The sequence below is a fragment of the Trichechus manatus genome, unplaced genomic scaffold (genome assembly GCF_000243295.1).
Source record: "Trichechus manatus latirostris isolate Lorelei unplaced genomic scaffold, TriManLat1.0 scaffold00042, whole genome shotgun sequence".
NCBI lineage: Eukaryota > Metazoa > Chordata > Mammalia > Sirenia > Trichechidae > Trichechus > Trichechus manatus.
Genome location: NW_004443978.1, coordinates 16,153,827 through 16,178,763, shown reverse-complemented (window position 1 = coordinate 16,178,763; position 24,937 = coordinate 16,153,827). Strand labels below are relative to the sequence as shown.

The window sequence follows — 24,937 nt, the reverse complement described above, 5'->3', positions numbered from 1 at the left end:
AGTATGGTGTGCCTGACCCAAGCCATGGTATTTTCAATTGCCTCATATGCATGCAAAAGCTGGACAATGAATAAGGAAGACCAAAGAAGAACTGATACATGTGAATTACAGTGTTGGCAAAGAATACTGAATATACCGTGAAGTGCCAAAAGAATGAACACATCTGTCTTGGAGGAAGTACAGCCAGAACGCTCCTTAGAAGTAAAGATAGTGACACTTCACTTACGCTGGACATGTTATCAGGAAGGACCAGTTCCTGGAGCAGGACATCATGATTGGTAAAGTAGAGGGTGAGCAAAAAAGAGGAAGCTTCTCAACAAGATGGAATGACACAGTGGCCACAACAACAGGTGCAAACATAGTGACAATTGTGAGGATGGTGCAGGAGCAGGCAGCTCCTGTTGTACACAGGGTCAGTATGAGTCGGAACTGACTCAATGGCACCTAACTACAACATGGTGGCATAAGTTATGATTTACTCATTCAACAAATATTTGTCAGGTACCTATGTGCCAGGCAAACTTTTTCTAAAAAAAGATTGATAGTAAATAGTTCAAACTTTGTGAGCCACACGGAAAAAAAGCATAATAGTTTATGACACCTGAAAATTATACGAAAGTCAAACTTCAGTGTTCAGAAGTGAAGTTCTGTTGTAGCACAGTCATGCCCATTCATTTGTGTATTTTATTGGGCTGCTTTCATATGAATTTAGCTGTAGCATTTTCAACCATTTAAGAATGTAAAAACCATTCTTAGATTGCAGGTTGTTCAAAAACAGCTAGCAGGCCAAATTTAGCCTGCAGGCTGTAGTTTTGTCAAGCCTTGGGGATATAGCAGTGAACCAGACAGAAAAATAACCTTGCCCACATGGAGCTTCAATTCTAGCTAGGGGATATTTAATAAGAAATTAAATAAATCAGATGGCATAATACAATACAAAAAGTACAAACTTTTAAAAAACAATAAAAAATATTCTTTGGACAACTGAGGAAATTTTATACATGGATTGGATATCAAATGATTTTATAGAATCATTCTTTTTTTTAAAATGATGATATGATTTTATAGGAGGATGTTGTTTTTATAACATGCATAATAATGTACTTACATGTATAATAGAAAACAAATGTTATTGAATCTGAACAGATGATATATGGGTGTTCAATGTACAATTCTTTCCATTTTTCTATGTATTTGAAATTTTTTGTAATTAAAAATTGGTGGGAAAAGCCTAAGCAAGAAATAGCAGTAGCTTAGAGCAGGGTGGTACCATGATGGCGGTCAGAAGTGAGATTTTAGATATATTCTGGAAATAGAGCCAACAAGGCTCTCTGATGGACTGGAAGTATGGTCTGATTAAAAAAAAAAAGAGAGAGGAGTCAAGAATAACTCACAGGTTTTTGCCTGAGCAATAAGAGGGGTAGAGTTGACACTAACTGAGGTGGGAAAAGTTAAGAGAAGCAGGTTTGACAAGAAATATCAGAAATTCAGTTTTGGACATGGTAAATTCAAGGTGCCTGTTAGTCGACTGAGTGGATATCTCTACTTGCAGATGGACATATAAATCTGAAGTTCAGAAGACATCTGGAATGGAGATAAACTTAAGAGTCATCAGCATATAGGCGGTATTTAAAGCCATGAAATTAGACGATATCTCCAAGGGAATAAACAAAGTATACCTTCTTCAAGGGGTGATCTTCCTGCCACCATCTTAAACAAGTAATGAAGTAATCAGGGACAACCTGAAATTACATGCCTCCTATGAAATAGTCTCCAAAGTGTTTAACTTGAATTTAATCAAGCCTCCAAACCTGACGTTTCATTTACAGGATCTAAAGGGAATAGAGGAACAATTTAAACGGCCTCTAACAAAACAGACAAACACAGTTGGGGGAGATTCTATAAGACAAATTACCAAGCCTTTTTAAAACATCAATGTCACCAAAAAGAAGATGGAGGGAGAAAAGTAAAAGAGATTAGAAACTAAACTCAAATGCAATGTGTGAAACCTTAACTGGATTATGGTTTTAAAAAAAAAGACTTACGTGGGGTAAAGAAATCAACGGTACCCAAAGAATTTGGTCTTTGTCGTTGGTTCCTGAGAAATAACCTCTATAACCCTGGAATTTCCCCAGTGACTGAAGTGTCTTTGATGAGGCCTCCAGACCACACCTGAGCATTTATGCTAATGAGGTATCTCTTGAGCAGGGGTTGTCCAGGCCAGAAAGACCCATCATGTAAATATCAACCCAACAACGGGTTACATAATGCATCAATGTCGATAACCGTATCAACGTTGATACCCTGGTTGCAAGGAGGTATTAGAGTTTTAAAAATGTATCTACTGTCGAGTAAAAGACTCAAGGGATCTCTCTGTATTATTTCTTACAACTGCATGCGAATCCACTAACATCTCAAAATAAAATGATTTAAAAAATAAGAATTTCCAGACCCTCATCCCCAAAGAATGATCAAGATCCTATGAGGTGATGATAGTGAATCTTCTTTTTTTTCTCTTTTTAAAGGCTACCTCAATTGATTCTAATCCAGCTGGATCATGGCCCTCCCTTCGAGAAAATGCAACCTAAATGAAATTTCATAAGCCACTTAACTTCACTTTCTCCTCGAACTCCATCTTGAGGAACCCTGGTGGCAGAGTGGTTAAGAGCTTGGCTGCTAACCAAAAGGTCAGCAGTTCGAATCCACCATGTGCTCCTTGGAAACCCTATGGGGCAGTTCTACCCTGTCCTATAGGGTCACTATGAGTCTGAATTGACTCGACAGCAACAGGTTTGGTTTTTTTGGTTTTATTAAAGGCATCTATCAGCAACAGCATGGAGAAGGTGAGGAGTAAGACACCTACAAATGAGTCAAGAGACGCTGCAAAAGCTAACCACTCAGGGACTAGGACTCAACTTTAACTGGAGAAAAATTGAATGGGCTGGGAAAAAAAATTAATAAAATAGGAGTCACTGGTAAAAGGATATAGAAAGGTTTCTCAGGAATCATCACAGATGCAACCATGAATATTATGTGCACATCAATGACTTTGCTTAGTATGTTTTCCATTAAGACATGGTGAATCAAGATAAGATAAATAATGTTGGAAGCTAAATATCCTTTAGGAAGTCAGTAAGAAGAAGTTTAGAAATCAGTGCTATATGTTTGTACTTATGGTCATTAATAGTATGTTCTTCACCACAAACACTGAAAACAGTATTTTACTCCTGGTACCAGAAGTAAATAAAGGAACAATTGGTTTAAGCTTAGCTGGGTCACAGATTATTTTGATCTGCTTTAGCTCCAGTTCAAAAGTCTTTAGAGTAATACTTTGGTGCTGGTTCAAACTGCTTCAACAGGAAATTTTTTTTTAAAGTCTTCAGTTTGATTTGGGGTTCATTTTCAAAATAAGTTAATACTTAAGTCCAATTCCAATTTTAAAAAATTAAATCAAACTCATTCTAGTTCTACTTTTTGGTAGAAATCCTCTTTTCCACCATTTGCAACCTCCAGAGCATTAAACTAACACCAGTTAAACCATCCATTCATTATCTCTGCCCTTCTCAACAACACAAAAGTTGGCATCTCTGTCCATGCCTTATTTTCAAGTGTACCTTAAACAGAAATATAGTCTTAGTTACACAGCCTCCTACACTCAGAAAGGACAGCTGTCACTCAGCCAGGGCAAACTGAAACCCTGAGAGACGCAGGCTCCATGTGGCCAGATCCCATTTATTTCAAGAGAAGCTGGAAATCTAGAATTTTACATATGCCTCCTGATTTTCCAACGTTGGTAACAAGTGCCAATTTTCAAAAACTAATTTTCAAAAACTAATCTCGGAAATAACCAAGACACATCTATGAGCTGTCTCTTTTGCAACACTGGTCAACATCACTTCATAAAGGGTAAGATAGTCTCAAGCTTCTCCAGATACAAAATCTGAGCTTTGGTCAAGTCTTCAGTTTTCCAACGACAGATTTCAGGCAAAGCAGCTCTTTGACACAACCGCCAATGCCAACAACAAATCATGATTTCATTATCATGCTTACTTGAATATGTAAAATATTTGAATACTCTAACCTCTCGCTACTTAAAGAAACAGACAAGATAATAAATACAGAAATAAGCCACTTAACCTGTGCTGTAGTCTAAATACCGTATGTCAGTTCACCTTTACTAAGGAGAGCCAGGTAGTGGTCAGAAATGCCACAAATCTTCTGATTATGACAAACAGAATTTCTGAAATTTTGCTTCTCCAGAATGAGTCAGATAAATTTTCTACCCAGAATCCAAAGAAAGGAGAACCATGAAATATCACGGTATTTTTCTCAAAACTACCTTGAACACCATCAGTATAGACAAGTTCACCTACAACCTACCCAGTGATGAACTGCCTTTATCAAGATAAGAGAAAGCATGGTGTTCTCTTTGGAATGAGCAGTTTGTAACCCAAAAAAAAAAAAAAGAAAAGAGAAAAACACAAAGCTTACATAGGGGTGCATGGGAGGAAGGAATATCAATGGTCAAGGTAAATACGCAAAAAATGGCAGAGGTAATCAGGTAAATAATTAAAGGATAACAAGAATTTACGTGTACATGAGATAATCAGCCCCCACACAGGTAAGTTTGCTTTTATGTTCTCCGTGTGAACTCAGAGAGTTCAAGATCAAGGGAATAGGCACATAAAACGAAGCAAGTATTAAATTTTGAAGAAATTATGGTATTCCGATGACAAGATTTACAAGAAGAAAAATTCTTGGGTAAACAATAAAATGGTAACAAGGTAACCAACTCAGAAATCTGCTCAAGTACCCTGCCCACAAATATCACAAGTAGCTAACTCAGGCTTTGCCCCTCCATCTTCTCCCCCAGCTCGCTCATTTGCCATTTCTCTGTACCTGTTTTAGGATACAGGGGATAGCTTGAAGGGTGTATATCTACCAATTATATGCCCTTCATCCAGTTCTGGCAAAACTTTTATTACATTAGAAATTTTATTTAACTGTTTACCCTGTTTTCCATAACTGCGAATAACTGGAGAATATGGGCAATAATAGAGATCTGCAACATGAAAATGACAAGACGATTATGGATTCCTCCTAATGATGTTACAAGATTGACCCAAAAAATAGAATTTTTACAACTGGAGTTAATTAGCAGCCGTAAAACAAAAGCATGGTATCTGTTATGGGACTACAGAAAACAAGGTCAGAAAGAAGCTAGACAAATCAACCAGTTTAATAACCAGTTTGCAAGTACTTCTTAACAACACCTTAAAAGATCTCCATGTGATAAGAGAATGTTGTGTCCAAAAATACAAGAGGCATGCAGCTCCCACCTATCAAAGGGTGACTTACTACTATAATAGTCTTAAGCTAATGCTTACGTACAGAAACCAGTAGATATTTGCAAGTGCATTTTTCAGGCCAATGAAAATAATAACCAGAAAAGCTATTTTCATACCTGTGTTGAAATTAAAAGCATACGAGATTACTTCTCCAGTGGTGCTGCCCTGTTCCTAGAGTTATTTTTGAAAACACAGTCATGTAAGAAAAAATATGTTTACCTAAATATTGGCCAATTATAAACAATTAAGATATGCTTTACTGAGATATATACTATTAATTATATTTGAGTTTTTAAGCAATTAACATGACATTAATAAAAAGCAGAAAGTTGAAGAATTAATGGACTTCAACTAATACGTTTCAGCAGAGTTAGCCAGAAATCATTTTTACTCGGCCCAAACGAAGTATCTTTCATTCATTAACACAGAGCCACAGGGCATGCTTAGATATCAGGGGCTCAATTACCTAAAAGGGGCTCCTTGGGAAATAAAAAACTTTCCATTTTCATTCTGTAAGTGCTCCTTAAGGACAGAAAGCATTCTTTCTTTTTTTTGCATCCTCTCTTTTCTCTCAACCTTAGGACATATTTAGAGATGCACTGGCTGCTTTACAGACATGCTAAAAGTTCTTGCTGTAGCTGATCAAAGTTGGAATGCCTGAGGAAATTATTCAACTTAGACAGCCCGGAATTATATCTAGCCAAATAGTTACAATGCTCTACTTTTAACATGTGTTAAAGTAATATTTCCGCTATCCTGGATGTAAGTTGAGACAACATTTGTTTGCATCATGTGAACACTTGAGTCAAATACAGCACACTGAATACCTAGTTTTAGTATCTGTGACAGTTCATTTTTTAACTGCTCAATTACACAAAAGACAACATGCTTTATGTAAAAAAAAAAAAAAAAACACAAAAGAAAAACAAACTCGTACAATAGGATATGTACTAGGAAATAATAAGCCTTTTTATGATCTTCTTAAAGTACCCAAGCTCTTCTGGAAAAGTCAGAGAAACTGAACAAATGTTGATTTGTGACCGGGCACAGAATATTCTGTAAAAAATGGAACTATATTTTTCTTTATTATTTAAGATATTTTAGTGAAAAGTACTGCACATCTGCAGTCATCTCCTTTCTATTATTAATCTGCCTAATTTACCAGTCGGTATACAGGCAGCCCCCAGGTTACGAATGTCCAACTTGCTTACAACCCACAGTTACAAACCAACCCCCGTAAAGCCTATTATATTAAAAATTCAAAGTACATACAATGGTTCGTTACAACAAATGGACGCTACTTTGAGACACACTTCAAAACATTATTATTACTGTATATGTTAAAGATTTTTTAGTGCATCCGGAAGTGTTTCTTTAATGTTTTTTATGCATAGAAAGGTACACTGTATACATGGTATACACTGACGTTAGATACAAACCATACCTGTTCCGACTTAAACATACAAATTTGACTTAAAGACAGACTTAGGAACAGAGCTTGTTTGTAATCCAGGGACTACCTGTATAACACAATTAAGCAGAAAAATAACATCACAACAGTTTATTTTCATGGTTTTTTGTTTTGTTTTGTTTTAAAGCCACAGAATTGCAGCACAAAGACTTACTTGTCAAACATAACACAAATTTCTAAAATAGTGGCTTCACTAGGCTTGCACATCTGAAATAGTTTTAAAGTTTGTTATACTTGGATTCTTACAATGTTCAGGAAGAGTTTAGCACACACTGCACCTGAAATTGTCCTTTCCACATGAGCTACAATAGAAAAGACAAATGTAGCCATTTCTCCAGCACTGCCAAATTTGACATCCACTTATACTTCCCTTCAACCTACATAATTATCCCTTTTAACCATGTTGACAATAATATGGACATATCACTCAAAAAGAACCTAAAAGACCATGCAAATATAATAACTTTAACCATCCTTCTATCAAATGTGAGGACAAGTTTAGAACTGGGCGAGAGAGAGGGAGGGGTATTACTAATTAATTTATAAGTCCTCTATTAACTATGCTTTTATCAAAAAGACTTCCAACCCTCTAGAAAATGTTAACATTTGCACAAATTCCAGGAGAGAGAGACGTAAGTAAGTTAGCAACCCTGAATTTTCTGGAAAGCCTAATATTTTACAGTGTTGATGCCCTGCATTACAGTATCTGCATGTCATGAGCCTGTCAGGAAATGTGTACACCATGTAGGAAGCTCGACCCTGAGTAAGAATTACTGCTCATGAAAACTCCCTGGCAGAGGGAATGTCCAATGGAATTCTGTCAATCAGGATGTCTAGATTCAATTTTAAATTGTTTGCTCTGCTGTAGTAAGATGCAATCCTTCGTTGTTCTAAGCCTTAGGTAAAGTCTGCTACATATATAAAAATTGGATGGCTGGATGGCTGGATGGCTGGATGCATGGATGCATGGATGGATGGATAGGTAACAAAAAAAAGTCTGAAGCAATGCTTTGTTCTGCTTTGAAGCAGGATTTAGGATATAATCTTGATGGGGATTCTTAAAAATCATTTAACTTAAGTTTCTTCCTCATTCTCTTTGCAGATACTGAATAAAGGCTTTCCTGGGTTCGAGAGACAGAAACTTAAAATCAAAAAGTAGTCTTTCAAATCAACCATCATATCAGCCTGTGATTTTGCTAAACACACACAAAAAAGATCTTCTTAGTCTAGCTATTCATTATGAAAAGCAAGAAGAACGTAGATGTCAAATTATAAAATTGATGCCCCAAATGATATAACTCCAAACACACAAACAAAAATTGATTCAAAAATCACAATACTATAAATCCAAGGGCCAATAAATCTAATTAAATTCCTTGTGTCTTATGGCCCCTATTAGTATAGGACTAGAGGACATTTCACACTCAAGAGTTCAAAAGTCTGAATTGCTTCCAAATAATGAAAATATAGGACTACCACCTGTGTACACTCTACCACACTGCCACAGACAGCTTTAAGTAGCTCAAAAGTGAATTCTATAATGCAGTATATTCTTGGAGAGTAACAACTCCCAGGGCAAAATAAGGGCTCACACATAAAACTACACACTCCTCAGAACTGTTAACTCAGGTCTCTGACTGTATCTCCTGCCAGATTCAGCCAAAATCAATCCATCTGATGAAGTCCACACAGCTCATCAAGAAATTGCTGGAAAGGGCTGAAATATGTCATGTTCCCATTAGTACAAAGTAAAACATACCAAGCTCTGTACTTAAGTATCTGGACTTGGTCAAAAGCTAATACAGGGTTTAATGCAGTGTAAAATTAATCTGGAATGCAATAACTTATTCAGTATTTTTTTTAATTATCATTCAAAAAACAAAGGAGAAAAATCACTGCTTCTCCATTAAACAGGTTCTCTGTGCTAGAGAGCACGTTCAGTTTCTAAGATCTTTGAAAAAGAACAGATGTACCTAATGTGTAAACACAAACAGTAAGTTACAAGCTGCCCCGTAAGTACTTAAGGCAAGAATCAGCATCAGTACTCAAAAAGCGTTTTAAAAAGAATGTAACTTACTTTTACTGTCCCAGGCTAACTGGGCTCTGTCTGGTGCTTCTTTGTCTGCACATGTCCACCCACAGCCTGTCTTCTAATTAAATCAATGCTCTAGCAGCAGAACAAGCAAACAAGTTGCCTCTCATCTGCGTACAGCTCTTCAGGATACATTTCCCTTGGTCAGAAGGTGGAAATTCTTGGGAGAGGTGATTTTCTCTGCCTCTTCACAAGAAGAACATGGATACTTGGCGGGATGCAACTCCATGAAGTGTAACTGTGTGTGTACACCTCAAAAAATAAAACAAAAAAATGCAGAGAAACATAAAGACTCCATAAACAGCTGGAATACACAGAAATACTGAAGCACCACTGGAAATACCACTAAACAGACAAGCGAAATAGGATCTTTGACTAAAATAATCAATGATAACAAGTTAAAAAAAAAAAAGGAAAAAAGGATCTAAAGTCAAAACTCAAATTTCATGCAATGAAAAACATTTTAAGTAGTACAAAAGAAAAAAGGTAAATCTTCCTTCATATACATAAAAACAGGAGTCCCCACCCCCACCCCCATTACAGAGAATAAAAGATATCATCAATGGAAGAGAAAAATGAGACTTTCAAGTGCAGTAGGCCTAATATTAGACTTATCAGCCACATTATGGTTAATGGGCACTTGTGTATATGTGAGTTAAAGGCATCAAGCTGTCTTTTCAATGTGCTTGTCACCATGGGGATAAGGGACGAGGGGAAGAGGGAGTAAGGGGCCACTGATGCACTCAGCTACCCTCTGTTTATGAAAAGATGCTTCTGCAGAACAAAAAATGCGTGAAAGAGCAGAGATGTTCATTTATTTAAATAAAACATTTAACCTCCTAAATAAACAGAGACATTTAAGCAAATCCCCTAATTTTTCACAATGAAAATGACTGAACGGCGTGGTTAAGCATCTCCTTACAGAGAAATTCCACAAGCAAACTTGCTTTAAGTTTGCTGAGGGAAAGGGAAATCCTATTCAACAAAACATAACCAAACTCACTATTGTCAAGTCGATTCCAACTCATAGCGACCCTATAGGACAGAGTAGAACTGTCCCACAGGGTTTCCAAGGCTGTAAATCTTCATGGACGCAGACTGCCACATCTTTCTCCCGAGGAGCAGCTGGTGGGTTCAAACCACGAACCTTTCAGTTAGCAGCCAAGCACTTTAACCACTGTGCCACCAGGACTCCTGGGAATCTATCAGTTCTTCCCAATGTTCCCTTACATCCTAGATATGCCCATATGCCAACAGAAAGTCACAACAACTCCATGACCTCTGAGTATTTAAGGACTGGCAGGCCTTAGGTGTTTTCTGTCCCCAAAGGCACACAGACGATTCCAGCCAGAAGTAAAGTCCCTGAGAAGGGGGTGTGCCTTCACAAAGCAGCTGCACAGAATCCTAGGCTGGGACCCACAAACAAGTGACTACACCCTGGAGGTCCTTACTTTACAGAAATGCACGAAGTAGTCGCTCTGGGTATAAGAGCATATAGAGACATAGATAAATGTATTTTATATAATAATACATCTACTTTCTTCCTCTCACATCCCATAATATCAGCCATCTGGATAAGGTATTTCTTAAAGGACTCTCCTAGAGTGTATAAACAAGCATTGCAATGGATTACATAGAGATCCAAAGATAGTGGGCTGTTTTTATCAGACAGATATAAAACTTGTGCCCAATATGGTCTGCTCTTTAAATGCTAAGGCATTTGAATAATAAACCCATTTCACCATGAACTACCATCTCCCCTGATCAGAGGAGTCTTAAAAGGATGAATCTGGTCAATGAAAAAACTAATGACAAGGTCCACTTAGAACAACATAATTTCTACAAAGGAGCCTGTGTAATTTGCCTTTCAGAAAATAAAATTTAAAAACTATCCCTACTACTACTTTCAACGCATGGTATTCTACCTACCAAAATAAACAGTTTTCAGAATAAACTAAAATGGCTAGACGAAGATCTTTAAAATCTCAGCCAGATGCATCAGTTTTTTCACACAAGACTACAAACAACCTCCCAAAGTTTGTCATTCATATTTTCCCTGTAATAATATTGATATGCAAAAAAACTTCAGTATTTTGGAGTAATTCATTTTCATTCAGAACACATGAAATGCTTTCTATATTAGAAGCATTTAAGAAAATAGTGACATCATGATTCACCTAGATCTATATCCAATTTTCTTAAAGAAGAAATACACATCCGAAGCTAAACCATGTTAAATGTGCAAAATCAAGGTCTAGTATTTAAAATCCACTTTCACTTTCCGAACGCAAACTATTTCAAAAACAGCTAAGAAAGCAACTGTCTTTCTTCCAAATGCATAGCCTCATATACGAAGAGCAAATGATTTCACAATATTTATCTGGTCAGCACTGAGCGAAATCAGAGTTGTACTACCCAGTGAACGGAAATCACTTTTCCATCAATTACAAAGATAATTTCAAAAAAAACCTATCAAAAGCTAAATGAAATAAGGGGATCAAATCAATTTAACAATAAATCATTAAGCTATGATCTATAAACTAATTTTTCCATTTCCTTCCCCACATTTTGAAGATAAACAAAATGCATGTTGGGAGTCATATCCTTCTCATTGCCACGTGGAGAACACCTCTCACATTCTCACATTGTAGTGGCCACCTTCCCTCCCAAAACCCTGAAGGGAGAAGCTGTTTAGTTTAATAGGCAGGAATTATGCCTCTCCCTTATTTAAATGAAGTCAACACCCCCTCCAGTGTCCAGAAGTGACAGTCTTAGGAAGTGGTAGCCTTAGGATGACACCACTTACCTGTCTTTAGTGGTGAACAAGAAAAATGAAACCACTACTTGGTCATCTGTTGCCATGAAAAGCTCCAAACTGATGTGCCTAGGTGGGCTGCATAGATCCCTGTTGTATATGACAGTTCTCTTGAAAACTCCCCTTCCTTTCTCCTTGTCTCTTCAGCCTTCACCGCATCATGTAGACATCAATATACTTTCTGCTACTTGATGAGTGCAAATTATCGTATTTTTTTTAAATACAAAGACAGACGCCCCTTCTAGCCAATAAGAACTATTAAACCATTTCAGTCATCTCAATCCGCAGTTAGTCAGGGTTCAGTAAACAAACTGATTTTAACATCTGCCTCAATAATAACATAACAGGCAAATTTAAAAGCTACATTTTTTAAATGAAAAAATACATTCAAAAGACAAAAAGAAAAGGTGGATGACTGTCCCTATCTATTCAAGTAAATTATTAAGACAAGACTTAGCTCTACTGAACAGACTGATTAAAACTAAAAAGTGATTACTCTCAAACTAAATATAAAACAGTATAAATCAGGCTCTCTTGGGTTTTTCTTAGCACTTTTCAGTAGCCTGAAAAGGGCTCAAATTTGTTACTTATTTTTTTTTAAGTACAGAATCCAATTTTATTATACCTTTCCACAGACACAAACTATTACTATACTTCTTCAAGTGACCTCTTCATTTGAAAACCTTAGCCTGTATAAAGGCAATGAATCGCAATTATACAAGGTGACAGAAACTGCAGGGGGCAGTATAAGCATGACTTCCAAAGTAATTCTTAAGATTCAGGAAAATTCTTCAGTTAGCATACCCTTAGCCTATAGACTACTAAACATACATTTCAATCAAAGGTTCCATAGACAAGGGCATTTTTAAAGACAATTAATTGAAATTATTTCTCAAATTTAATAATTAAAGCGGGGGTGGAGGGAATACACTAATCTCACTCAGGCCAGAATCCTCTGTTCCCATTATCTAGATGACATACTGCAATAAAAAATAATAGGACAAGTTAAAAATTAAAAAAAAATCATATCCACAAGGTCACCATTCAAAACTATACAGCTCATTTACTCATGAGCAACTCATTTTTCCAAAGTGTATGTTTGTTTTTAAATACGAATCAGTAAACTCTTCAAAAGTATGCTTTATCACTGAGGAAAAATGCAATGAAATATGTAACATACTGTAAGTAAGACTCGAGAAAATTACAGACGAAAAGAAAAGCTTAGTTTTACTCGATTTTGTATTCATAGGTGCCACTGCAGTGTCTCTCTCGGCTACTCATGAACCTTCTTTCGCCAGACCCACACTGAATCCATGCACTAGTAATCTCAGGACATCACTTACTGCACAAAAGAGAATAATTTTCAATTAACAACTGATCAAGTTGGAAGAGGCCTTCCTTGTGTATGTGTTTTGAGTAAAGGTACAATTTGGTGGTATATATACTAATCTTCTTTCTGGCGTCACTTTTCTTCTTTTATCTACAACATATAACTAGCCTTTCTTTGACGTTATAAAACTTGTCATTACTAGTTACCATAAATATTCACTTCATACAAATCATTTCCAAAGCACCTCATAAGATAATAGCAATAATTTCTAACACTTATGGACACTTACTATGTGCCACACAATTTTGTAAGTAATTAACGTATACTGACACAGTTCATCTTCACAACACCCCTATGAAGTAGAAATTATTATATCCCCATATTGTAAATGGAGAAACTGAGGCAAAGAGAGGCTGTCACACACCCGGAGACACAAGAATAATGCTTGGTAGAGATGTAACAAGATATATCAGTTAGGATAGGAGGGGCCCAAACATCCCCAAGTCGGATGCCTCAGGGACCAAGCTACAATAGAACTGGTGCCACTACAGGTGTTCACCTTCCTTGACAACATTAGACCAAGCTGATGGCATTAACAAGACAGATTAAAATCTACAAAACATGATCAAAAGCACAGCTCCACAATTAAGCACAAGAATATATAAACAGAACAGCTAGGACCTGTGGTAATCTCCTGGGCAGTTTTCACAGGGAAAGGCGATGACAGGGTGGGTGCCCTGATATGAGCACCTGAACACAAAGACCACAATCTAGGCAGCTTGGTAAGGTCTACTCTAGCTCTTACATCCTCTCCCAAACTCATCACTGTTTTATCTTCATGTCTCATCTAATTTGATTCCCAAGCAGTCTTATCAACCAGAACACTATTTGTTCACTATAATCCTCTAAACTGACTGACAGGAATCTAACTTCTCTAATTTGAGCAGCAAAAGTCAGTCTTAAGGCCTCAAAGCCCTTGTACAAATTCATCATCAAGGTTCTAGATTAAGAGAACTGAGAGACCCTCACTCTGGAGAACAAAGGATTACAGCAAACTTGAGAGCCTCCCCACTCAATCCTTCAATGTCTGCAGTTAAACAGGGACCAACATAAAATCTCACTGGACAAGATACACTTCACAGCACATAGCTTCAGGATATCTATTTATTAGGTTTATGAAGAAGCTTCCAGTTCAGACATTTATAGACAGTTGTGCTCATGCAGAATCTCCAAGAGGCAGCTGTTCGAACACAAGAGGATATCGCATGGTTTAAAATCAGGAAAGGGTGTGCTTCAGGGTTGTATGCTTTCACCATACTTATTCAATCTGTGTACTGAGAAAATAACCCGAGAAGCTGGACCATGTGAACAAGTACATGGCATCACGATTGAAGGAATACTCATTAAGAACCTGTGATATGCAGATGACACAACCTTGCTTCCTGATAGTGAAGAGGACTTGAAGCACTTACTGATGAAGATCAAAGGCTACAGTCTTTGGCATGGATTAAACCTTAACATAAAGAAAACTAAAATTCTTGCAACCGAACCAATAAGCAAAATCACAACAAATGGAGAAAATATTGAAGTTATCAAGAATTTCATTTTACTTAGATCCACAATCAACGCCCATGGAAGCAGCAGTCAAGAAATCAAACAACGTATCACTTTGGGAAAATATCCTGCAGAAGACCTCTTTAAAGTGTTAAAAAGCAAAAATGTGACCTTGAGGACTAAGGTGTGCCTGATCCAAGCCATGGTATTTTCAATCACCTCACATGCGTGTGAAAGCTGGACAATAAATAAGGAAGACCGAAGAAGAACTAATGCATTTGAATTATGGTGTTGACAAAGAATATTGATGGTGTTGGCAAAGAATATTGATGTGATGGTTAAGGCTGTGTGTCAACTTGCTGGGCCATGATTCTCAGTGGTTTGGCACTTATGATGTAGTTTGGCAGCTATGTAATGATGTAATCACCTCGTAATGAGATCTAATATAATGTAATCACCTCCATGATGAGAATTGTTATGGAAAGCTAATCAGTTGAAAGGGAGTTTTTTTTAGCGGTGTGGCCTGCATCCAATATAGCTGAATTTTCTGACAAAGCTCACTGGCTTTTGCTCACTCTGGATCCTGCAGCTGGCTCCTGTTCATGTGAACTCTGGTTTGTGGGACTCGAGCTAGCAGCTTACCTGCCTATCTCAGGATTTGTCGGCCTCTGAAGCCTGTGAGCCAGAGGACTGGTGTCTGAACCACAGAGTCATAAAGTCAGACATGTACAGCAGCACTCCATCATTAAATGGAAGTGGTATATATGAGATCGGGCCCAAGCAGCATCTGAAGGCACAAGCAAGTTGCATGAGGAAGTGGCCCAAATGCTCATGGTCTCCACTCCTGTCACGTTACCTGTCTTCTCCCAGTCTGGACCTATGGCCTCATGGGGAGCTCCTTGTGATCAGTTGACCGAGGAAGAGAAAACTCATGCCTGGTTTACAGATAGTTCTGCCCAACACACAGGCACCACTTGAAAGTGGACAGTGGCAGCACTACAGCCCCTTTCTGGGACGTCCCTGAAGGATAGTGGTGAAGGGAAATCTTCCCAATGGGCAGAACTTTGAGCAGTGCAAATGGTTGTTCACTTTGCTTGGAAGAAGAAATGTCCAGATGTGTGACCATATACTGATTCATGGGCTTTGGACAATGGTTTGGGTGAATGGTCACAGACTTGGAAGGAACATGATTGGAAAACTGGAGACAAGGAGGTATGGGGAAGAGGTATGTGCACAAACCTCTCTGAATGGACCAAAGAAGTGAAGATATTTGCATCTCCTGTGAACGCTCACCAAAGGGTGAACTCAGCAGAGGAGGATTCTAACAATCAAGTGGATAGGATAATGTGTACTTTGGAAATCAGTCATCCTCTTTCCCCACCACTACCATCATTGCCCAATGGGCTCAAGAACAAAGTGGCCATGGTGGCAGGGATGGAGGTTATGCACGGACTCAGCAACATGGACTTCCACTTACTAAGGCCGACTTGGCTACAGCACTGCTGAGTGCCCAATCTGCCAGGAGCAGACATCAACACTGAGTCCCCGATATGACACCATTCCTCTAGGTGATCAGCCAGCAACCTGGTGGCAGACTGATTACACTGGTCTACTTCCATCATGGAAAGGGCAATGTTTTGTTCTTACTGGAATAGCTATTTACTCTCGACACAGATTTGCCTTCCTTGCACACAGTGCTTCTGCCAAAACTACCATCCTTGGACTTACAGAATGCCTTATCCATCGTTATGGTATCTCACACAGCAATGCCTCAGATCAAGGGATTCACTTCACAGCAAACGAAGTGCCACTACAGGCCCGTTCTCATGGAATTCACTGGTCTTACCATGTTCCCCATCATCCTGAAGCAGCTGGCTTGATAGAATGATGGAACGGCCTTCTAAAGACACAACTACAGTGTCAGCAAGGTGGCAATACCTTGCAGGGTTGGGGCAATGTTCTCCAGAAGGCTGTATATGCTCTAAACCAGCATCCAGTATATGATGCTATTTCTCCCATAGCCAAGATTCATGGTTCCAGGAATCAAGGGTTGGAAATGGGAGTGGTTATCACTCACTATAACCCCTCGTGACGCACTCATAAAATTTTTCTTCTTGTCCCTGACACCCTATGCTCTGCAGGTCTAGAGGTCTTAGTTCCAAAGTGAGGAATGCTCCCACCAAGAGACACAACACTGATTGACCAGGAAGTTAAGAATGCCACCCAGCCACTTTAGGCTCCTCATACCTCTGGATCAACAGGCAAGGAAGGGAGTTACTGTACTGGCTCAGGTGATTGATCCTGATTACCAAAAGGAAATCAGATTTACATTACATAATGGAGGTAAAGAAGAGTATGTCTGGAACACTAGAGATCTCTCAGAACGTGGTACTACCATGCCCTGTGATTAAAGTCAATGGAAAACTACAGCAACCCAATTCTGACATAACTATAATGGCACAGACCCTTCAGGAATGAAAGTTAGGGTCACTCCACCAGGCAAAGAACAACAACCAGCTGGAGTGCTTGCTGAGTGTAAAGGGAAAACGAAATGGGTAGTGGAAGAAGGCAGTTCTAAATACCCACTACTATCATGTGATCAGATGCAGAAACAAAGACTGTAATCGCTGAGTATTTCTTCCTTGCATGTGTGCATCAAATATTTTCCTCTTCTTCACTTACAAAATACAAGATGAAAACAGGGCTAGTGCATTTTAGGTTGTATGCATGTTAGCTGTATCATGCTAGGCACGAGTATGACTTTATAATTGTCTTTATTTAAGGAAGTGTACGGGTGTCAAGTTGACAAGGGGTGGACTGTGATGGTTAAGATCGGGTGTCAACTTGGCTAGGACATGATTCTCAGTGGTTTGGCAGTTATGATGTAGTTTGGCAGCTATATAATAATGTAATCACCTCCATGATGAGATCTGTTATGAGCAGCCAATCAGCTGAAAGGGGGTTTACTTGGGGTGTGGCCCGCATCCAATATATGTGGACTTTCTGGCAAAGCTTGCTGACTTTTGCTCACTCTGGATCCTGCAGCTGGCTCCTGTTCATCTGAACTCTGGTTCTTGGAACTTGAACCACCAGCTTACCCGTCAATCTTGGGATCTGTCAGCCTCCGCAGTCTGTGAGCCAGAGGCCTGCTGTGTGACCTGCCCATCTTGGGTTCACCAGCCCTTGCTGCCACATGAGTCAAGAGAGGCCTCCAGCCTGACCAACAGACTTGGGACTTACCAGCCTCTACAACCACCTGAGTCATTTCCTTGATATAAATCTATCTACCTACCTACCTACCTGTCTATACACTGCACTGGTTTTGCTTCTCTAGAGAACCCAGCCTAAGACAACCATGGACTGCCAGAAGAACCAACAAATCTGTCTTGTAAGAAGTACAGCCAGAATGCTCCTTAGGAGCGTGGATGGCGAGACTTCATCTCACGTACTTTGGACATATTATCAGGAGGGACCAATCCCTGAAGAAAGACATCATGTTTGGTAAAGTAGAGGGTTGGCAAAAAAGAGGAAGACCCTCAACGAGATGGACTGACACAGTGGCTGCAACAATGGGTTCAAACATAGCAATGGGCTGGACTGGGTAGTGTTTTGCTGTGTTGTACACAGGGTCGCTATGAGTCAAAACCTACTCGACAAAACCTAACAACAGACAGTTGAACTCTTTTTTTTTTTTTTCTTTCTTTTTAACAACAGAACACATATTACTTTTAGGGGAGTTAACGTCAGGAATTTTCCACCTGAAAATATTAAGGAAAATTTAAGTATCCAATCACTATTAACTTTTGTATTCAAGAATCTCACAAAAAATGGGGAAAGAAAGGAATTTGACTGACTTTCACATAATTGGAAAAGTCCCCAGTAAAAACAACCTTACACACTGGCTTCTTTATAACTTGGTTAATATTGTTGGGAAACACTGGTCATATAGTTCATGGTTGCCTAATTCAACTTTCACGTCACTTAAGAACAAGGAGTCCCAACTCATAAACATTTTAAATAAAACATAAACAGAGAAAAGAAATACCTCAAGTTCCACCAGAGCTGCAGTTACTGCATCTGTTGCAAGAGCACCAGCCTGTAGCTTTTCAATTGCCTATGAAACCAAGCAGAGACATAATTCACTGTAAAATCACAACTTCTCAAACATACTCATAAACTCTGCAAAGGCTTAAAGAGGTGCAGGAGACATTTATAGTTAATAAAAAATGATCACTAGTTCCATTCCATACTTCAAGACATAAACTACTTAGATTTAAAACAAGCAAGTGTTTACATTCAGGTTAATTTATGATACAGCTCACTTAATTTTATTCAAATTAAGACAATGAATAAAATCTGGCCACTAAAAGCAAGATGCAAGGAATCTAGAAGTCAAAGAGCTTCATTCATCACAGAAGAATTCAAAATAGCCACAGAATTTATATGAATTCCGTTTGGTTTAAATATCTTGACAAGTCTTATGTTAGATAGATGACCGAATCTCTATCTAAGCTAATAATGTCTCTCCTCACTGTTAACTATTCTTCCCACCCATATCTATAAAAACCAGTGGCATGACAGAATCCTGAGATGGAAGCATATGTTATGCTATATTTTATACTGAGATAAATCATTTTCTTTTCCAATATAAACTACAAAGAGTAAAGGTCTAAAGCTTGGCAAAAATTATGAAGAAAGGGAGACTGGTTTCTAAATGAATTATTAAAACTCCAATTTAGTCAATAACGAGAAAGCTCAAAAGCTAAGAACTGTATTCCTCATTAAACTTTTAAAAAATTCATTCATTGTATAAATTGAGGAGGCAGATTATACAGTCCAAATATATGTTTCTAGGACTAAAGTTCTATAAAAGTAAAACTTATTTCTGAAAAGATTTCACACCTTTAAAAATATAAAAATTATAAAATAGTTTAGGGAACTTCTCACATTTCGCTTTATTATTTTTAATAAAGAATTTATATAAATTCCTAAAATTATTCTTATTTATGGGATTTCATTCATAAGCAAGAGCTTGGCTCTCAAAGAATAATCTTTCTGTTAAATGGTATGTAAATATAAATGAAAAGAGCAGAGAGAAACCTGTATTTACTTGCTTTACAATATTCAATTAACATTCTATTTGCGTAAAAAGTAATGGAAGGTTTGCCTACAAGAGTATACAGTCAGGATCAAAATAAAAACAAACAATATTTCTTCTAATTCCATTCCTGCCCCACATTAAGTATCCAATAATTTAGCAAAACCTCAAAAACCAAAGGGGAAAAAAACACAACTGAGAACAAGGGCAAAGCTAAACCCACGAATGACGATGAATCTGCTATGATACAAACCACGTGATGAAAAACCGAAGGAAAAAGTACAGCACAATCTCTCTAAGAAAAGTGCCTATTTTAATTTTTAATTATTTTTTATCCCCTTCACGGAAAGACACATTGACTGCCTTTGCACTGTTTTCCCTACCCTCTATAGAAGGCAATGCCTTGGCAAAGATTTTTAAAAAGAGATATGATTATGTGCCCACAATCCCAAAAATAGACTTTAATCTGTAGAAGGAGGGGACAGATCTAAGCATCATCTGGAGAATAAAAAATATAAAACAAACCCAAAAAAGACCCCACAAATATGAGCAAAGTAATTTTGTGACCGAAAGATTTTCTTCTAAATATTAAAATTTTTAATTTCTAGGTAAAGTTGCTTTATGTTCAAAAACTGAAAGGTTTAGAGCATACATTTTGTTTATACCTTTTGACAAACTGAAATGTTTAGATTATACCTTTTGTTCATACCTTTTGACAAGCTCTTTTGCATACATGCTTATATTCCTTGGCTTTGGATTCAGAATGATAACCTGCACCTGTAAAAGAATCAATCAATTTTTAGTTAACATTAAAATATCAGACCTTCCTCTGCCTTAAGCATTATGCTCTTTTAAGAACTATCTATATGGGATCAGAGTGACAACAGCAACTCGAAAGATTAGATAGGAACATTTGGGGGCAGTGAGTTTATGTTAATGAGGGAGGAATGACTCAGAAAAGGAGAGTGAAAATGGTTGCACAACTGAAGAATGTAATCAATGTCATTAAATTGTACATGTAGGAACCCTTGAATTGGTGTGTGTTTTGCTGTGTATACTCTCAACAACAAAATAAATAAAATTTAGAAAACAATCAGACCATGTTTATATTATCTGAATAGTCCATATAAACTGGTTCTGTCCTAGTGAAAATAAAATTATTTCTCTAGTTGTGTGGAATTTTAAAAATCTAATAGCATCTTTCTCCAATCATAAGTCTTTTTAATATCATGTCTTATCTTCTTTGTCAAGAATTATGTTCCTGCTAAACCAAACGAAACCTGTTGCCGTTGATTCCAACTCATAGCAACCCTACAGGACAGAGTAGAACTGCTCCATAGGGTTTCCAAGGAGTGTCTGGTGGATTCAAACTACCGCCCTTTTTTTGGTTAGCAGCCAAACTCTTAAGCACTATGCCACCAGGGTTTCCAATATCCCTGCTAGAGGCCCGATAAACAGCTCATGTCACCAAGGAGGTTTCATCAGGATCAGCTCCCCTCCTCCTTCTCAGAACCTCTCTCCAAAGTCAGGAGTTCTTACTAGGTGTCAGGTATAAGATCCCTTCAAGTTCCCCTCTGTTGACCTATAGAAAGTCCTGCATTTGGGAAATTACTGTTCAGAATCTAGAATTCTTAATAGTAACTTCAGAAAACTATGTAGCTTCTGAACAACATTTGAAGTTAAGGGGTGCTACTTACATTCTACCTATACTTCACCACCACTGCCACAGCTATCACCCTTCTACCTAAATGCTTCAAATCCTCTCAACCACCAGAGTACCTCAGGATGCCTCTGAAACCTCAGTGATATCATATTCATGACTGCCTGTTAGAAATCCTGGTGTTTCCTGCCTCTTGTCAAGAAGTCCTGGTGGCACAGTGGTTAAGTGCTCAGCTTCTAACCAAAAGCTTGCAGGTTTGAACCCACCAGCCTCTCCACAAGAGAAAGATGTGGCAGTCTACTTCCGTAAAGATTGACAGCCTTGGAACCCTATGGGGAGTTCTACTCTGTCCTATAGGGTTGCTATGACAGAATGGGTTTTTGGTTTTTTCCTGTCTCTTAATACACAGAAACTTCCACAAGAGAATGGCTCTGAGTACATGTTTCCCTAAGGGGATTAATACTTGCTTGGTTAAAGATTTGAGAACAGTTCAAACAAGAAAAAAACAAAGACAAGAGCCTTTAAGTGCTCTTGATGATCAAGCCTCTAATTAATGCTCTTTAACAGAGTACTGAAGTCTTCTCTCCATTCCCCCACAGCCTCTAAGGGAGATTAAGAACTACTTATCGAGGCCTCTCAACTCCTCTTGTGAGTCTTCAGATTCTCTAACATAAGCCTAACCCACCTTTTCTAAAGGCAGAGAAAGAATGGCCTATGGTACAGGGACCCAAAATAACAGAAAAGATGCACAAACAACTGGAACCATAATACACCCAGATGTTAATCCTGTTTTTCCAGAGAACATTGAACCTTCATAGAGCACGTGCCAATATTCAACAGGCCTCTCTTCTTGCTTCTCTACAAACAGGTGATCCCAGGTCAGTCTTATACTTCAGAGGCACAAATATTTCCCAAAGCACAGGACACTACTGCCAAATAGATGACTTTATTGTATAGAAAAAAACAAAAATCAAACAGTTGTCATGGACAATCAACGACGACTCGTGACAACCCCATTTGTGTCAGTGTTCAATGGCTAATTTTTCAGGCAATAGACTGCCAGGCCTTTATTCTGAGGCACCTCTAGGTGGACTCCAACCTCCAACATTTTGGTTAGCAGCCAAGCATACGAACAGTTTGCACCACCCAAGGACTCCTCAGTGTACAGAGAACAGTATTAAATAGCACGAACATGCAATCTCTCTGACTGGAGTATGGAAGAAGTCTCAGTTTGGCCCCAGTATATCTTTAATATTTGCTTAACACTTGCTTCCCTATTTAACAAAGGAAAGGCAGGTTGACAAGCAAAAGAATCTAGTTTAAATTTAATTACACTGTTTTTTGAAATGTCTCTACTCTTTTTATGGCAAGTGATACTGATATTCCATTTAAGTGACAAATAAATTGCATCTTTAAGTTTAAAAAAGTTCGTAGTTTTCTTTTTCCTTAATATTAAGTAAATAGTGCAAGTAGTATATAGATTAAGGAAAAATCAAGAATCTGTAACTCAAATGACTGAAGTCTGGGCAAGTCTATTCTAGTGCTAAAAAGACAGCTTTAAAATCCATACGTTGGATGAGGAATTGAATTTATTCCGTTAAACATGCCAAGATACATACTTCTGCATAACCAACCACTCTATCTGACCTTCTAATAATTGAGAAGGAGGTCAACCCTTTATCTACACAATCTACTACCATAAACCAGACTTCTTCCTACTACTGATGGCTCCCAGCAGCAATTTTACCTGAGAGCCATTGGTTAAGAGCTCAGCTGCTAACCAAAAGGTCGGCAGTTCGAGTCCACCAGCCACTCCTTGGAAACCCTATGGGGCAGTTCTACTCTGTCCTATAAGGTTGCTATGAGTTGGAATCAACTCAACGGCAACAGGTTTAGTTTTTCCATATGTTTCTGAGAGAGGAGGACAGTCGTGTACCACCATGGGAGTCACAGAAAGCAATGTTTTCCAACAAACCAAAAGCTCTATGTTGTTGCTTGTTACCAACTGCAGACATGTTTTTGTGCATTTTCCAAATGTTCACTCTGAATAAGATAACTCACTAGGTACTATAGGAGACGCACCAACAACACAGCGTAGTGGAAAGAACTCTGGACTAGGAGTGTGAAGGCAGGAGTTCTCGTCCTAAATCTACTTCTACCTGGGTTATTTCCATAAATATACCTTCTTCTCTATAAAATCACCTGTAACAAAAGACAACTGAATCCATTTTTTTAGGTCTTTCTGGATTAGATTCTATGAGACTTCACAGGTCATCCTGTCTAGATATAGCCAAAGGTTTATGGCCAGGGAGGATATCAGTTTTATAAAAAGAAACAATTCCAGTCCTCACCTAATATCAAAACTAACCCTGCTCCCATCCTGCTTAATAGTCTGAAGAAAGTTAAAAGGAGACCCAGCCATTTCTTCTCCCTTCACAGGAATGAAGTAATGGAGTGCAGACTGTGAACTCAGGCAATAAAAATGGCCAAACAAAAGAGCCTTCTGTGCAGAGACCTGAGTACAGCTGCACTGCTCTAAAACTCAAAAGCACTCAGTGATGGGGAATGCAGGGGTTGAACCTCATTGTCCTGTGGTCGTCTGAAGTAGAGAGATGACAGGCTGATGTAATGCCAAGAACACTAGACTGGGACTCATGGTCCTGGGTTTCTCAGCATGTCTCTAGCACCAACTAGCTCTGTGTTTAAAGTCACTTAATCTCTCTGCTCTTAAGGTTCTTTGTTTATAATATTAAGAGGATTAAGCAGCTCTAAGATTATGTAATTATACCCTAACGTGGCCACAGTCTAATATGGGAGCAATAAAAATTTTTAAGAAACATTTTTATTTTTAAAAACACAAATCAGAGTTTAAAATGTTACTTTGCCAGGTTTTAACACTACCTAAATATGTATGGGTACAAGTAAATAATGGATGAGGGAAATGAAGAAGACACAGGAAGAGCTGTCATTATAAGATCTTCCAGCTGGCGAGTAGGAGAGGATCTCACTACAGCAAAGTCAAACGATGTCTTTGGTTCCAACCCTGCTTTGACAGTTTACATGCTCCAGATGTGAAAAACAATTCTCAGTATACTTCAAGAAAAAAAAAAATCAGCATTATTTTCAACTTCCCACTCACCCACCTAGAGCTTACCTGCATGCACCAGCACAAAGCCCACTCGTTTCTCTTTATGGGACTGCTTTGTTTCCAACTCTTCGGCTGTTACTTTAACAGCTGAAACCTGAGATGATCTGGAAGGCAGCCCTTCCCCTGAACTCATCCCCTTCTCCATGGTCATTCTCCAAGGTTACCATCTTCTAATGGGGTAAGAGCATACTTCCATCCAAAAGTAATTTCAGGAGAAGAATTACCCTAGAGGAAAACCGACAAAAATAGTATGCATTTCTTTCCACCAAGACACACATTACTTATAAAAATTCATGCAGAAATAACTTCCAAAAACTTTACTTTTATTGAAAACCTAGAGGAAATGGATAAATTTCTAGAAACACACGGCCTAACCAAACCACAACAAAGTGATATTGAAAATCTGAACAGACCCATAACA

General features: G+C 38.2%; 1 protein-coding gene across 8 annotated transcripts in view; it reads right to left on the bottom strand.

The window, feature by feature from the left end:
* The window catches only part of TASP1 (taspase 1), a 383,025-nt gene that overhangs the window by 334,932 nt on the left and 23,156 nt on the right, over nucleotides 1–24,937 (bottom strand). For 7 of the 8 annotated variants that reach the window (XR_002824104.1, XM_004376460.1, XM_023731431.1 and 4 more), the window contains exons 2-4: nucleotides 24,523–24,741; nucleotides 20,418–20,485; nucleotides 18,656–18,724 (exon numbers count right to left, since the gene is read on the bottom strand). Coding sequence is in view for 6 of the 8 variants with exons in the window: in XM_004376460.1 (XP_004376517.1) it covers nucleotides 18,656–18,724; nucleotides 20,418–20,485; nucleotides 24,523–24,667 (282 nt within the window). In the remaining 2 variants the exon portion in view is untranslated. Of the gene's footprint in view, nucleotides 1–8,896; nucleotides 9,164–18,655; nucleotides 18,725–20,417; nucleotides 20,486–24,522; nucleotides 24,742–24,937 lie in introns of all 8 variants that reach the window. The other variant, XM_023731437.1, reaches the window with a different exon arrangement.